General features: G+C 49.0%; 1 protein-coding gene across 2 annotated transcripts in view; it reads right to left on the bottom strand.

Moving 5' to 3' along the window:
* The window catches only part of PKD1 (polycystin 1, transient receptor potential channel interacting), a 99,523-nt gene that overhangs the window by 45,088 nt on the left and 38,834 nt on the right, over positions 1-15,601 (bottom strand). For both annotated transcript variants that reach the window (XM_052773106.1, XM_052773107.1), the window contains exons 2-10: positions 13,006-13,077; positions 11,827-11,898; positions 10,283-10,452; positions 7,492-8,160; positions 7,002-7,185; positions 3,010-3,224; positions 1,802-1,914; positions 1,594-1,720; positions 367-644 (exon numbers count right to left, since the gene is read on the bottom strand). In XM_052773106.1, the coding sequence (XP_052629066.1) occupies positions 367-644; positions 1,594-1,720; positions 1,802-1,914; positions 3,010-3,224; positions 7,002-7,185; positions 7,492-8,160; positions 10,283-10,452; positions 11,827-11,898; positions 13,006-13,077 (1,900 nt within the window). The remainder of the gene's footprint in view (positions 1-366; positions 645-1,593; positions 1,721-1,801; positions 1,915-3,009; positions 3,225-7,001; positions 7,186-7,491; positions 8,161-10,282; positions 10,453-11,826; positions 11,899-13,005; positions 13,078-15,601) is intronic.

Here is a 15,601-nt window from a genome sequence, read left to right as displayed (position 1 = left end):
ATCCAAACACAGCATGGGGAGACATTTCACCACTCCGCTCTCCTTGGCCACTCCGAATGAAATGTGCTAACACAGAAGTCAGCTTTACGCTCTCTCTCCACTGCATAAGTGCAATAGGAATAGCCCAGAAAATCTGCACAGCCTTTTGACCAACTGTGCTATTGCAACAGGTTACTGCAGGGAGTCCATGGCTTAGAGTGGGGGAGATAGAAAGAGGTGGCATGTGTGACACTGAGCAAGTAATTTCATTTGAATGGACTTCAGTATCTCCATCTGCAAATTGGGAACAATTCTTTATTTACCCAAAGCACTCAGGAGAAAACTGCCCCACCTACTCGCTGGTTACAGCAGCTAATAAACACTGACCAGATACTGGGAAGAAGGGCCAGCTGGTATTGTAAAGAAAAATTCCTTGATGAGTTCATAGCTGAGCTGGCTTTCATTGTGCTGAAGGGAAATGGGGGCAGAGCTGCTGGCAAGAGAACTGTTGGCACACTCGGTCATGTTACAGCAGTTGTTTAGTGATGAGCACAAATTAGTCAAATGACACCAGTGGAAACCAGGAGGACAGTCAAGTAGCGTCCAGTTCCCATCATCCTGAGCAGGGTGGAATGGTTCTGTAGCATTTTTTCCCTCCTGGTAGTCTGAAGAAGTGAAAGAGAAAGCAACAATCACCATTCTGACAAGTAACACTTCTAGTGCACTTCTCCTTTGCTCCAAATTCACCATTTTTTTCCACTTTGACTGCCCATGGCTCCACTCTTAGTAAAAGTTGCAACTGCAACGCATCCTGGTGCTATGTAAGACAAGTGTCCTGTTTTACTGGAAAATTTCACAAAGGCACGAAGATCGTTAAAAACAAAGTTGGTCTCTTTTCCAGTGAGGACGCACCAATTTGCAATCTAAAAGAGATCTATGTTCAAGGGAAAGCAAATCCAAGCAAAAGCAGAGCTGGCTTTGACATTGAAAACATATTAAGCAACTTTTCTTAAGTTAATGTTTCCATGTCAAGGTATCAGCTTTTCAGTGTCAAAAAATATCCTTTTGTAACCAGCCAACCCTATGGCCATAGCAAACATTCTGCTGCAAAATTAATTGTTGCCAAAACTGTGACTATTGAGCTGTTGTACAAGGAATAAAAGGCTTATTAGATTATCTCATCCATCAGGAAGAAATGGGCTCAGGACAATGTTCTTCCTTGTTAACCTGTGGGGCCAGATGGACCAGAACACATTCCCATTTGACATGTCATGTGTCCCCAGTGTAAAAAAGTATAGCTCAGAAGATTAATTCACTTCTACACATGTTCCTTACACTCACATTTTCTTCACGCATTGAGACAGGTTTCTCCCTCTATTAATTTCTCCAGGACAACCACTTGCCCAAGGCAACCTCAGGCTGTCCAACCATACCTGCAGATTTTGTACTTTAATGTCCTCAAAAAATAGAACAGAATCACTTGAGCCTTTAAGGCTTCAAAGCTTCTGCTTTGAAGACAGGGGGGCCACAAGAAGGCCACAAACGCGCAGTTTGACACGGCCCTGATGGCATCAGCTCTAACAATACCACAAGTGTCGAGAGGAGATGCCTCACCTTCTCCATCTATCGGTCTATGCACCAGGAACCTCACTTGAACGGGTTGATGCAGTTCCTCTGTCACAAACTCCAGGGCAGACAAATATCCCTCGTGCCTGAATGCCAGCTCAGGGAACACCATCACCTGCAAAACAAACAAGGCTCTCACCTGCCTGCGTTTCCCGGGGCTTCCTCTGCAGCAGCAGGATGAGCAAACCCTTCTTACCTCCACAGCTTGCCATGGAGCTGACAGCACATCTTCTGTCACATTTTTCACAGCCTCATGTGTGTCAAACACAGGGTCTCCCACAAAGAAGTTTTCAGCATTTAAGAGAACTCCTGTTTAAAAGGGAAATATGTGAATAAAGCCCACGAGACCCAGCAAGGCCTGAAGCTATTCCCCCCACCCTGCTCATGCTTGCTCACACCATGCAGCAAAGGTGTAGCAGGGCTTGGACCACTTAGGAATCTGTAACTCCAGCTTTACTGGAGAAGTAGCTGCTGTAATCCTGTAGTTTCCTTCTTCTTCTTACAGGTGTTTTGACTTCTTTCTCACGCTGCACAAGTAATGTTTGCATTTGCAATTCTCAGCAATTCTGACTTCTAGGAGCTCGGCAAATACTTCTCCCTTCCAATACCTCATGATTTGCTTTGAATTTTTAAGCACGAGGTGCACTCCCCATCCTCCCCGTCCCCCTGGACTTTATAGGAAATGTGGCCAGAGCCAGCTGGTTTCCACCAGTGGCAAATACCTCTGGCTCTTTCATAGCCATGTCAGGCTCTGGGGACTGAGAACAACCAGCTGATGCTGTCCCTCCTACCAGGGCCAGTGGGCTCTCTTCCTAGCGATGGCTTTTTCTTCTTACCTAAATCTTCTCCTGTATTTCATGCCCTTTCTGCTTCTCTTTCTCACTCCCTACACCACTTTAGGAGATTTGGAAGGCTGCATAAACACAAACCTGCACAGCGCACACCACATAAAAGCTCACCTAATGATCTCCAAGGCCCTATAGTCTTTTAAGTCACAAGACCCCAACACTTCACAAACTACGAGATGCCACAGAAGGACAGCAAGAGTCACCAAGGCAGCACCATGGCCGCGGGTCCTGGCAGCAGCAGCAGAGACTGCTCAAATAAGAGAGAAAAGCTATTTCCAAAGCTCCGCCTCAGAGCTTCACTCCTCTCTCTGCTTCTATTGATGGCAAAGATTGGAGTGGGCCAAATTCTTCCCTTCAGGCTACAGCCAGGTTTCTGAAAGTTTATCAGTGAAGCCTCTGTTGGGAATATTGTGGTTGTTGCCAGTCCAACTTGATCTGGGGTGATGCTCTGGATGACCCCCTCCATGCAGCCCTATTTTTCCTTGGCACATGCCAGTGAGCAGGATACCCGCCTGCCCACGATGCCAGCAGACAGCGGAAAAGAAGCAGAGCCCACCTTTTGGCTTGTACTCGCAGACATAGCTGTGCTTGGCCATGCACAGGTCTGTGTTACACTGGCCCGTTGGGCCCATCCGGACACAGTGGTCAGCGTTTGACGGATGGGGTTCTCCCGGGAGCCAGTTCTGACAGCTCTCCAGATTAAATCCTTCACCTCTTTGCTGCGCTCCAGTGCTTGCAAAATCATTGAATCCAATCCAGACATCAAGGCTCCTTCAAAAAAAAAAAGGGGGAGGGGGGGATTTCAGGAAACTATGAGTATTAGAAAGATCTGGGACTGATGCCATCTATGGTTCTCAATGAAAATAATCTTAACAACAACAGCTTCATCCATGTGTCACAGGCTGCATTTAACAAAGCCTTTTAGTTACTAAAGGATTTCAGTATCCATTCTACCACCAGTACCTGGCTCTTCAGTAACAGCTCCTTCACGGCTCACCGTCCTGCTACCTACCAGTCCTTCAAACCTCTGTCCTAAGAGCTACAGAAAGCACCTGCCCTTTGATAAACTGAGAGGACAGCTGAGCCCAAAGGATCCAGAGAGAGCAATCAACACCAACACTACAGTGCAGTGGAGCCAGGAGAGAGAAGCAGCTCAGGGGACCACTGTGTGCCGCCAAGTCAGACCCTTGGTGATCACTGCCCCACAACTTGAGCCACCCCATTCCCAAAATGCCAGTCTCTCTCACTCCAGTTACAAGAGGACCCAGTTAAAGGCTCCACCAGCACCACAGAGCTCATGAGATACTGGTAAGCACTGATTCATACCAGCCACAACTGGTACAGCACAAAGATATCAGAGAGGGTAATGAAACACAGGCACGAGGTGACACTGGCTGGAGAGAACCACAAAGTTTTATTGTGTTCAGAAATTCCCAGGACTCCCTCTAACTGCACATCTTCTGCTTCCCCAAGTTGGAGTTGCTTCCTTCATATTAATATCTTTATTAATACCACCATGCCGCCTGGCGTCCCCTCCCAGTGGGCATGGAGGGCTGACAGCCACTGCTGGCAGGGCTGAGACCAGCTCTCCCCCGTGGCGGAGAAAACCCTGCACAATACAGGGAAGTGGGACTATCCGCAGACTAAGGAGGTTGACTGGAACCTCAGACCCCTCTTAGGAGAGCAGTCTGTTAAAATAGCCTACCTGCACTGCAGTTTAAATGACCCTCACAGACACTTTTAAGCCTGTATTGAGTCATGACTTAAGAGGAATGGTACGGTCATACAAAACTGTCTGAAAAAGCTGCATCCTTTAGAAAACTTTTGTGCTTCATCCGTGCAGACCTGTGGAATTTGCCACTAGCCAATTCTCCACTGCAAGTGGAACCGGCACCAGTGCAGGATTAAACCTCGGACGGCGCCAGGTATGGGAACTCCTGTTCGCTTTGATGCAGCTGCTGGGAGATCGTCAGCTCCTCAGCCACCGCTGAAAGGCAGCAGCCACCGGCGGGGACAAGACGCCGGCAGCAGATGCCAAAGCACTGCAGGCAGATGAACCCCACATACACAAGAAACAGCCAGGATCACTTTAGGAAGATGAAATGTCCCTTCCACATTTGGAAACTGGCTGAATCCCAGCAGAGATTCTGGTGGAAAGTGCTGAGCAGTCTTTCATAGCCACAAACAGCCTGGACAACTGTTTCTAATCGCACCCAGCAGAAAGTGAGGCATTTGTTCCCTATTAACTTTGGGGGGGGCGGGGGGAACAGCCTCATCAGGCACCCTCAAAGTCCCCAGCTCCTTCTCCACGCTCCCTCCCACAGGTTGCAATCAATTCTGCTGTGGCCTTGCCCCTCTGCTCCAGTGTGCTCCCAGGGTGGTACAACTCTGCAAAAAGCAGACCAGGGAGATAATTGGTGTCTCTCCACCACGAGGCTCACACCAGATGAAATGATTCATGAGGTCATGCTGAAAAACGACGACGAAAATAACTGTTCCGTGAATCAGTAGTTTTCATTGCAAATAAGATTAAAAAATAAATAACCGCTGTGCTCTGCTCCCGAACCACTGGCAGGGGATTAGGGAGAACAGGCTAGGAAACCGCCTGTTTGCTGCCATCAGTAAAACTTGGTAGAGATTTTCCTTTTCTAATTCCAGCTATGATCTAACTGCAAGACATCAAAAAAAAAAAAAAAGGGGAAGAAAAAAAAAAAAGGAAGAAAAAAAAAGGAGGAAAAAAAAAAAAAAGAAAAAGGCTGGCTGGCTTGCTTCCCACCCCTGCCCCACTGCTTGGCCCATTACCTTGCAGAGAGGAACAAGAGGACTCTAGACATCCTTTTTTGAAGGAAGATGTGAGCATCCCTCTGCCTCTGAGGAAGGACCAAGCTGCCTTGCTTGGGGCAGCAGGAGCAGAACAAAGCCTGAGGAGGCTTGGACGGGGAGAGGGGCTCCCTGTGCTGCCTCAGAGGGGAAAGTGGGGTCCCCTGAAAAGGGTGTGGGCTTCTGGAGGTGGGGAGGGGACCAGCTCAGCACATGCTGCTCCTGGGGAGGCCATAGAATGACTGGAGCGAAGGAGAGGAGAGAGTGGTCCTCACTGCTGCATGCTGTAATGGGAAACAGATTTCTGCTTCTGTCATTTTCCCACAAGAAACTATGGAGGCTGAGTGTTCCAAAAACCTGCGGCTCAGTTGATTTGTCTTTTATCGCCAGGGAAATCGCATCCTGGAACTGCCTCATTCATGTTTATCTGAATGGATTAATAAAATAAATACATGAAATAAAGGGGGTCAGAGAGGAGAGCAACGTGGGGCAGCAGCTGCGGCAGCTCATTCCCTTCTGAGGTCTCATGATTTCCTTGTACTGCAGTCCATCAAAAGCCCTGCACGCAAAGCCTGATAAATCAGAGCACCAAGTGACCGGTTCCTAACCTGTGGAAAGGGACAGACTCCTCTTCCCCAGAGCAGCAACCACGTTTGCAATCTCAGGATAAACCCCAGTGTGAAGGGAATAGGGCAAGGATACAACTTTGGGAAGAAGGGGCTGTCAGACCTTCAGCAGAACCATTCAAAGCCTACGTCACATGCAGCTGTTCCCTTCCATGTGCTTTCTGGGCCGTGTTTATTAAGAGGCCATCTCCAACATCTGCATCTGGGAGCGCTGACAAGAGCTGTCAGGCCCCTGAAAGCTCTCCTGGTCGTCCATCCTCCCAAGACAGCTGGTTGCAGAAAGGACACTTAGAGGGGCGGATTTAATCAAAGGCTGACACTTCCAGTGCTCTCTGTTTATAAAGCTCAAGTCCTGAGGTGGAACAGATGCTGCTGGAGCCTGACACTCGGAGAGGAGCACTGCTCCTTCTCAAGAGGCGAAAGAAGAGGGGAAGAGGTCTGGGCTTCAGGCTGCAGCCGTGTCTGGAAGGGTGCAGGATCCCAGCTGGGAGGCAGGACTGCAGCACTGGCTGGGGCTCTACTAGAGCGGCTGCTCGATGCCACGGTGTCACACATGGGATAATCCAGCTGTAATTCTGCTGATGGAGGGAGCTGGTTGCAAGGTCACCCTCAGGCCTTGCCTTGCAGCCAAACACCCTCGTGGACACGAGCGCCTGCCCCTCTCCACTGCCCAATCCGAGCCTGCAGATTTTGCTGAACTCCCAGGAGGAAGGTCTGTCCAGCCCCGCTTGCTCCTGACCCTGCACCTCTCTGCACCATTTCAGATGCACCCACAGGCACAAACGTAGGGTACAAGACGCCCACCAGCAGCAGCCCCGCGATTCCCGGTTCTGACTTCCAGCCTTTCTGCTCCATTCCTCTTCTTCCCTCCACAGCCTTTAAGTAAAGAAGCCAAGTTCAACAAGGGCTCAAGCTCTGCTTATTCCTCCTCTTTATTCAGCAGCCTCACCCCTACCATCTCCCCGTACTCAGCCTGGACCCGAGTGTCTCTCCAGCCTGACTGGCTGCACAGGGACCCTCCCTCCGGACCCCTCTGCAGGTGTGACCCCAGGAACACAAGACCTGTCCCTAGGAAGTCTTAACCCTTACCCTCCTCGCTTACCTGATGACATGAGCGACCAAGAAGCTCTGGATCTCAGGGCTGCTCACAAAAGCCAGCTCTCCATTGCCATGCTCCTGGCAGTGCTGCTGCGCCTCCAGCCACTCAGCCTTCTCCACCACCAGCTGATAGCAGTGGTTATTGCCCGGGAAAACCAAGCCATCCGGGGGACACATGGGGTGAACTGCTGCAGGAGATAGAACAACACAAGCATGACGTCCTTTCTGCGGGCCCCCAACCCAATCTGGGGAGCAAGGCTCCAGGAATGTCCTGTCCTTCTTGAAGCCCATAAATCCCCTTCGCTGTTGAAGCGCGCTCTTTGCAGTCATCTTCTTGGTCCAGGACAGTGTAAAACTGCCTGGTCAGTCAGGGGAGCGAGGAGTGCCCAAAGGAGTCATCCCTTACTCCTTGTTAGGAAGGAAGGGAAAGAGAAGTCCCAGGACCCAGTGCCACCCCTCCCTTGCCCAGCACCCACCCAGCCAACCCTGCTTACCTCTGCCGAGCTCTCCAGCCTCTGCGGTGATACCGTACAACACCGCGAGGCCAGTGCCACCTCTGTTGCGGATCCGTATGTCCAGACTCTCATTCGTCTTGACCAAGGAAGGACACTGCAGTTCTAACTGTTGGGGTGAAGCCACCACCTCAATTTCTGCCTGCACGTGTAAGACCTTGGTGCCCACAAAGATGGTGGCAGTGACATTGTACTGCCCAGGTAAGGCATACATGTGGACAGCTGCATTTCCAGTGGTGTTGAGAACCTCTGTCTGGTCCCCAAATTCCCACAGTAAAGTGCTGACAGCAATGGGAATACTGACATTGAAGAGCACGGCCTGGTGTAGGCTGTACCGGGGCTGGAGTCCTGTGAAAGACACAGGGAGCTGTGCCTGGAAAGGAGAGGGGACGAGTGATGGGCCATCACAGTCCTGCCCGGACAAATGCTCAGTGCAAAATGGCAAACAACCGGAGGAAGAGTTTGTTTCATGGGCAGTACCACACAAACACTGCCCCTGGGTGCTGAAACCTCCATATTCCTGGTCTTCGGCATAACAGAGGGCACCGCACGTCTCCTCAGTGAGGTTCCCAGAGTGAACAGATGTGAAGACGATGACAAGTTCAGCCCCTTCTGTGTGGTTGCTTGTCAGACACGTTACGTATTGAGCTCCTGGAGAAAGAACAGAAGATCCTCTTGCAAACTGACACTGTGAAGCCATGGCTTGGTGAAACCCTCCAAGAGACACCACCCCACTACCCCTGGGAATGGACTTCTCCTGGGCAGCTCCTGCTCCAAGCATTTCCTTTTTGAGACTTGCCTGGGAAGTCTTTAATCCCTCAGCAACAATTTCCAAACTCTTCATGCTAATTAATGATGACAGATATAACAAGCCAGTCACGCAGATTTATGGAGCAGCAACACTTAGCACATAAAAGGGGTCTTTGGAGAACCTGACAGTCCCATGGGACACTGAGCCGCTGAGTCTGACCCTCAATGGACTAGCCACCGAGTGAGACCCGGAGAAAAGGTTGTCCCTTGGCTGTACTTTGGCTTGGTCTGGTGCAGCACATTTCACTGCATGCTTCCTGGGGCTTCCAGCAACAAGTCTACAACCAAACACAGCTGGGCAGAGTGGCACATCGGAGGCACAGGGGAAACGCCACCGGACCCTCCACCAGGCCCACGCTGGAGCTGGGCAGACGCTGCAGCCACCTTCCTCCTTGGGGAGAGCCAAGAGCTTCCCACCTACCTGCAGGCAAAATCTGGTGCTAGAAAAGAGGGCAATGCCACACACAGCCTGCACCCGAGGAGTGTGGAAGGATGCACGTGTATGCATTCATGGGAAGGATGCACAGAAACAACCTATGCCTGGCTACAGGGAGCACAAACACACACACGCACGGACACGCAGGCACGTACAATGATGGCAGCCACAACAGCCCCGCTCTCAGAGCAACAGCTCATTCCCTTGAGTTTACTTCCCCCTCACCGGCTTGCAAGGGGTGGGATGTTTCTCTGCCACAAACACTCAGGCAGGGCCTCTGCCGCGTGCACAGCCGCAGCCCAGCTGGGACTGCCTGGCCTCCTCTCCAGCTCTGCCCACGCAACCAAGCCATGTTTGCTCCTCTGTTTCTGCCGGTTGCTACAACATCTCCCCCCAAACATCTCAACGGCTCCGGCCTTGTGTGATCTTCCCATATCGAATCCATCCAACTGTCCGGCTTTCTCCACGGCCTTCCTGCAAACGTTGAGGCACTTTTCTTAAGAAAAGTCCCGTGAGGAGGACCACGGCATGGGAACCACTTTGCTTTTTAACGCTGGCCTGGTCATACTTCTTCATTCCCTGCCGGTCAGTAACAACTGTCAGTAGCTGGCAGGCTGTCCCCAGCCTACTCCCATTACACTGAATTACCCAGAAGACAGCCTCACATTAATGTTTCCACAGTAACTTAAAGTAGTTCAAGAGGGGAACAACTAATTTTCTTATCAAGGGGAATAACAGTGCCGGTGTTATTCCCCTCGATAATTCCTGCAAGGTGCTGCAAGGCTGGGGTAACTTTGCCCGGGAAGAAGAAGCAACCACCACCAAGGTTTTGGCCCTGGGGAGCACCGCGCTTCACCGGGTGGCTCAGCTGGCTCCCACCAGCTCTGGTTCCCTCAGCCCTGCATCCTCCTGTCATGCATTAAAGGAGATGCCTGATGCCTGCAGGGGGGAGCACTCGCTCTCCCTCCCTCTCTCTTACTCAAAGATAGCTGAGCATCCAGGCAGGATTAGGTTTCTTAGGGCTTCCCCTTCCCATTCTCCAGTTAAACACTGCCCGACATTTCTGCTAGCCAAGGCGGTCAGAAAAACGCACCCGGAGCAGGCAACGGGCTGTAGATCCGGGCAGTGTCCGTTCAACACTCCCGACGTGGAGCCCTGTCACCTGCAAAGATTCAACTTAGCATGTCCTCATGTCCCATCGACTCCAATGAGATTTCACTGCTTAAGGTCAGACTGTTCGAAGTTTGAGAGAATGAAAGCCTAAGGCTGGAGGTCATGGAACTAGTGTCATCTGATGGCTGCCTGAAGCTTGGGCTGTAACGAGTTCGCTGATCTCAGCCCTGGTGTGACCGACTCAATCCTTAAGGCATGAGGGTACAGTCATATGCTACCATTATTTGCTTAATTAGATTAGAACTGGTGACTTGAGGTCTAAAGAAGTCTAGATGTGATCCCCAGCTGCCCTTGGGCCCGTTGCTCCCACCAGTTTAGTCATCTCCCACACCACAGCCCCCAGCGTTTCCTTACCACAAGTAGCATTGACGAACGAGACATCGAAGAGGGAAAGGTTTGCCACCTCAGGAGGATGGGTGCACCTCGTATCTGACGCTTGAATAACTTTCACTTTTCTGTCTTCCACCCAACCGGGCAACCAGGAAAGTTTGCAGTCACAAACAAATGGATTCCAACTTAAGTTTCTGTAATGGGGAGATCAGACAAAAGTTAGGCATTAACTTGACATGTGCGAAGTGTTAATTACAGCAGTGTGCAGATCCCTCACTGTTCCCATCTGTGCCACTCCACTGAAATGCTTCAGAAAGAACCGCGAGGGGAGTTAATGAATAGGGAATCAAGCAATAATTAACATGATTTTTCTAGAGGCTAGAATTAGGCAAGTACTCCAAGTACTTTTTTAACTCTACAAATAATTGTTGCAATTAGAAGCAAATTACAGACACAATCTTATATTTAAAATAGTCTGCCATCTAACAGCCATTGGATGTAATGGCAGCCTCTCCAGCTAAGGGAGACTATTTACAGCTCCATTAAAAAATAGCTAAGAGAATAAAATTGATCTGTCAAAAAAGAAATGCAAAGTCAATGATAATCTTTCCATGTGGCAGTTTAATGAAAAGATGGAAACTTTAATTGCAGCTAAGCTTGATCCAAATTACAGCCTTTGGCATTCAGCTGCGAACAGGACAGAGATGGAAAGCTGTTTGTTTAGCTGACGCCAGCTGGGCCGGGCCGCCACAGGGGCTGAACCCCGGATTTTCATACTGAAAGCACCACTTTGCCGGCCAGCCTTAGCAGGGACAGACTCACTTGGACCTTCTGTCTTTTCAGTGCCACTTGTAAGCAAAAATGCAGAGCTGAAAATGCCCTTTGTGTCCTGTCTTCAGGGAGAATGTGTGGCTGAGCTTTTTTCTTACTTGCCAAAAGCGATTGCATGGGGTTAATCCTTTTGCTCATTCAGACACAGAACTGCCATTCTGTGCTGTGACTTCATGTATCTCTCCTGGAAATGTGTGGCTTCCCCTTGCCTCCCTTCACATAATGGCACAGATTTTAATTACTTCAGTTATAGGCCTAAGAACTTGAATCACTTAGGGACAACATCTTGAAGTGCCTCCAAGTGACTTAGACACCTCAGTCAGGGTCTCCCATGTTGCAGGTCGGTGCCCTTTTCGTTAGATCTCCCAGTCCCAAGATGTGACCACACAAACAGAACAGTAAGTGTGACCCAGACCACGGCCAGAGACAAGAACCTCAGCGGAGCTGGTGTGGGAGTGAAGCAGGGAAGCCAAAAAGGCAGTGGCAGAGGTTGGAGGTATCCAGGAGACAGAAGCAAAGTCTAGGAAGAGGTTAGGCTTGAAGGGCACCAACAGGACCCAGGAGCAGGACACAGCTTGAGGAAGAAATTGGAGAAGAGTACAAAAGGCAGCTGCTTGGTTGGGTATGTGCCCCAGGTCTCCCCAAGACAGTGCTGCATCCCACACCACCAGGAAGGGAAGAGCTGTTTCAAGGAAAGGTCTAAATAAAGAACTGGGAAACAAAGAGGATGAACTTACATTTCACTTAAATTAAATAAATTATCAAATATTCCATCTTCTAATGTAGAAATCTTGTTGTGGCTTATATCTCTGTAAAAGAGGGAAAATGAAAAGGAAAGTTCATCACGCTGGTAACAACTTCCTGGCCAACATACAGGATCAACCTTCATCCCAAGCTCTGCTTGAGTAGTAGTTACCCTCTGAGCACCTTGAGTCTCAAAAGCCACATGCATATGATAGCAAAATGCCCATCCAGGCACTAAGTCACGGAATCACAGTGTGACTGATGTTGGAAGGGACCTCTGGAAGTCACCTGGTCCAACCCCCCTGCTCAAGCAGGGTCACCTAGAGTGGGCTGCCCAGGACCACGTCCAGACTGCTTTTGTGTATCTCCAAGGATGGAGACTCCACAACCTCCTTAGGTAGCCTGTTCCCACACTCAAATCCAGTTCCAGTGCTCCAAGTCCTTCCATAAGTCCTCCTTTTAGGAGATTTTTGAGGTGTGAAGATGGCAGGTTGTCCAAGCTGCCAGGTACTCAGCTGGAACCACCAAAGCAGGTTTTGGGGCTTGCTGTATTGGTGCCTTTTTTGATCTGACAGTCCAATTTCTCTTTAAAAAACAGTTAATCTTCCCTATGAACCATCAGCACATAACAGTGCAAACTCATCTCATCAGCAGCTGAACCAGTGAGTTTGCTAATGGTCAAAGCTCTCCTCTCCTCTTCTCCTGGCCCAGACAGAGTCTGGGTAGTTTTAGTGAAACAGGACAGCTCAAGGTGTGGGGAGCGGTGGGACATCGGGCCTTTCCCCCACTACTGCCAGGCTCCTCAAAGGACCCTCAGACTCCGTACCCAATTCCCTCTGAAGACAACTGGGATTTGGACACTGCAGTTTTATAATTTTCCATGTACTAACAAACATCTTGCGACGAATCTCATTCTCGTGCCTTGATCTCCTCTCCATCTTGCAGTACAGCAAGTCAAATCCTGCCCAACTCTCTGCATGCCAATAAGCGAATCACTGGACTGTGCAGCTAAATGCCTTGAGGAAGGAGTCCATGGACACATCTATCTGGGGCTCGACAGATGAGGTCAAGCAAGAACAAGGCTAACTTGTGAAACACAAGCATGCGTTCTAGGTACCAGCTCAAACGTGCACGGTGAGCTGGAGGACTGGAAGGGTGCAGTGTGTACTTACAGTTTTGCCAGAGAAGTCAGGCTTTCGAATATCTGAACATCTAAACCACTGATCTTGTTATTGGAAAGATCCCTAGAGAAAGAAAACACAATTTTCAGCTTTCGTTCAACTTCATTTTGTCATTCCTCCATTACTAGACCTTAGAAGAGCCTCTCTCCAAACTCCTTCCAGACTCCAGAGCGGAAGGTTTTGGTGTGTTAAAGCGGAGCATTTCTGCTGGCCAAAGAAAACGCCTTTCCCAGCTATAAACCATTTGCTGCTCAAAGCTCTGTATAATGCGTAGATACAGATTAGGACTATCATTATATGCATACCATTCTGCAGTGTATCTAGAGTAATTACAGACATGACAAATGTATTACTAAATTTGATGTATCCTTTTAAAAAAATATTCAAGTCTAATGTACGTTCAAAGAAGTAATTAAGAAATAATTTAGACTAACATAGTAATTAACATAGAGAAAAATTTCTGCAGAACTTCGAAGTCCATTTCTAGTGCCAAAGAACTGATCATTAATTACACAATTGATGCGTTCAGCTTTTTACATTTTAAAGATCTTTCTGTCTCTCTTTGGAAAAGCTTAAAAGGAAAGAAGTAACAAAGAATATTTTCTGTTTAAAATCAGGTTAGATTGTCCTTATAAAAGGAACACCGTTCTAAAAAATCTCTAATTGCTCCCTGTAACACCAATAGCCTTCAACTCATCCAAAGCAAAATTGTTTCTGTCCTCCAGTCCAGCTCTCTCTTTTCACCCCACGTCCTCTTTTTCAATTTTAAAATGTCACTCAGCTAAGAAGTGAAAGTTTCGCTGATCCGTCTCCACTCGTTTCCAATAAACTTCACTCTTTGGTTTCAGATGAATCTCTTTTGGCCAAAACCTTCTTTTAACAGCATCAAAATACTTATTCTGAGCCCATGAAATGGTTATTATCCTTCAAGGATTTCTGGCAGAGCTCCAGGGAGGCGGACAGAGCTGGATTCACAGCAGCCACAGCCGTGCCGTGTCAACAGAGACGTTCTCCTGCCCACCTCCCTTCTCACCTTTTTTCCTACAAGCATCTCCCATAATTTCTTCTTGCTGTCTCACCTCTTATTTTTTATCCCCTAATTAATTAATTCTTGGTTTGATCTGACATTTAAACTTAATTTATCCAAATGAAAAGAATTCTGCCAAACTGGCAGGAAAATTACGTACGATTCCAGGAAACTCTGGGGATAAGTAACGGGGATGGATGTCTCTTTAAAAGGTTTGAGTTTATTTTCCCTAATTTTGCTGTCCAAGAGTTCTTTGCCAAGCTGAGAGTGGATTCAGAAGAGTTCACCAGCAACACCAATAAAGAAGTCCAAGAAATGTGCAAAATAAAAGCTCAACAAATACACTTAAAAAAAGGATGCTAGCAAAAATATTCGATCAAGCCAGTGCTCTTTTGTCTCGGGGTAGCTGGGACAATAGTTAAAGAATACAGAGCATCCTTTGCTGAAGTGACACAGACCACATGGAAGTCACATTCTGCACGGGGGACATGAAAGTCACCTCCAAAGCCGTTTCCAGCTCCCACTTGCAAGACAAACACACAGGACAGCTTGGACTGGAATCCCAACTGCTGCCAGCCAGGTCAGATCCTTCCTCAGGGAGGCTCCTGCTCTACCTCTCCTTGACATTTTCTGTAAATTGTACTCCTCTGCCTCTGCACCTTCTTGCATTACTTGACCAGTTACCTTACAGGGAGACCAGTACAACTATTTCTCTTCTCCTTTGAAATACTTGGAAATAACCCATTTAGTTTTTAGGCAGCCCCTCAAGCCCAAGACAGAAGGAAATGGTGCTTCAGCTCTGACGCCTTCTTGCTCCTTGCCCAGACGAGAGAGACCTCCAAACCAAACTGTTCTGCTGCTACAAAATCAGGGCTTGGCCATTTCGAAGAGCCTCTTCCAACAGCTCTGCTTGGCTGCATGGAGAAGAGAGCACGCAGGGCCGGGTGAAGCTCTCACCATCACAGACGGCAGAATCGGGCAAGCAGGCACCTGAGCCATGCAGGGGACTGGGACACCCAGCCCCAAGCCCAGCCGCCTTCTCTGCAGCTCTCTGCAGCTTTCTCTCCATCTCTCCCATCTTGCTGCTTCCCAAGTAGGAGGTGAACAACTCCAGCAGGACAGCTCTGCTCATCTCCATCCCTCTGCCACAGTGCCAGGCATGGAGTGGTTGGTCCTGAGCCTTCCCCAGCCCTTTACAAACATCCCTTATCATTATTTCCATTTCATCTCAGAGAAAGCTTTTAAACTTCAGATAAGTGAAGGCTAAGACCCCAAATCCTCGACTCCCAGGGGTCAGTCAGCTCCATGCCTACCCAAGAGCAGGACCAGGGATGACTGTGACCTGGTACCTGCTCCAGGAAGATGCACAGTGGCAGAGCTGCTCCCACCAGCTTCAGCAAAGAGGTAAAATGCAAATACAGGCAGTAATTCCCCACTCAGTGCTGCTTTTACACAGTGTGTTGGACTGACACTAGATGTCACTGCCTGCTGAGCGGCACGCATGGGGGAAGGAGCTCCTGGTGAACAGGAGTGATCCAGTGGGGACCCAAGGGGTGCAGG

Source organism: Harpia harpyja, chromosome 21 (genome assembly GCF_026419915.1).
Source record: "Harpia harpyja isolate bHarHar1 chromosome 21, bHarHar1 primary haplotype, whole genome shotgun sequence".
Taxonomy (NCBI): domain Eukaryota; kingdom Metazoa; phylum Chordata; class Aves; order Accipitriformes; family Accipitridae; genus Harpia; species Harpia harpyja.
The sequence above is the reverse complement of the archived record's forward strand: the minus strand, read 5'-3'. Positions and strand labels throughout refer to the sequence as shown.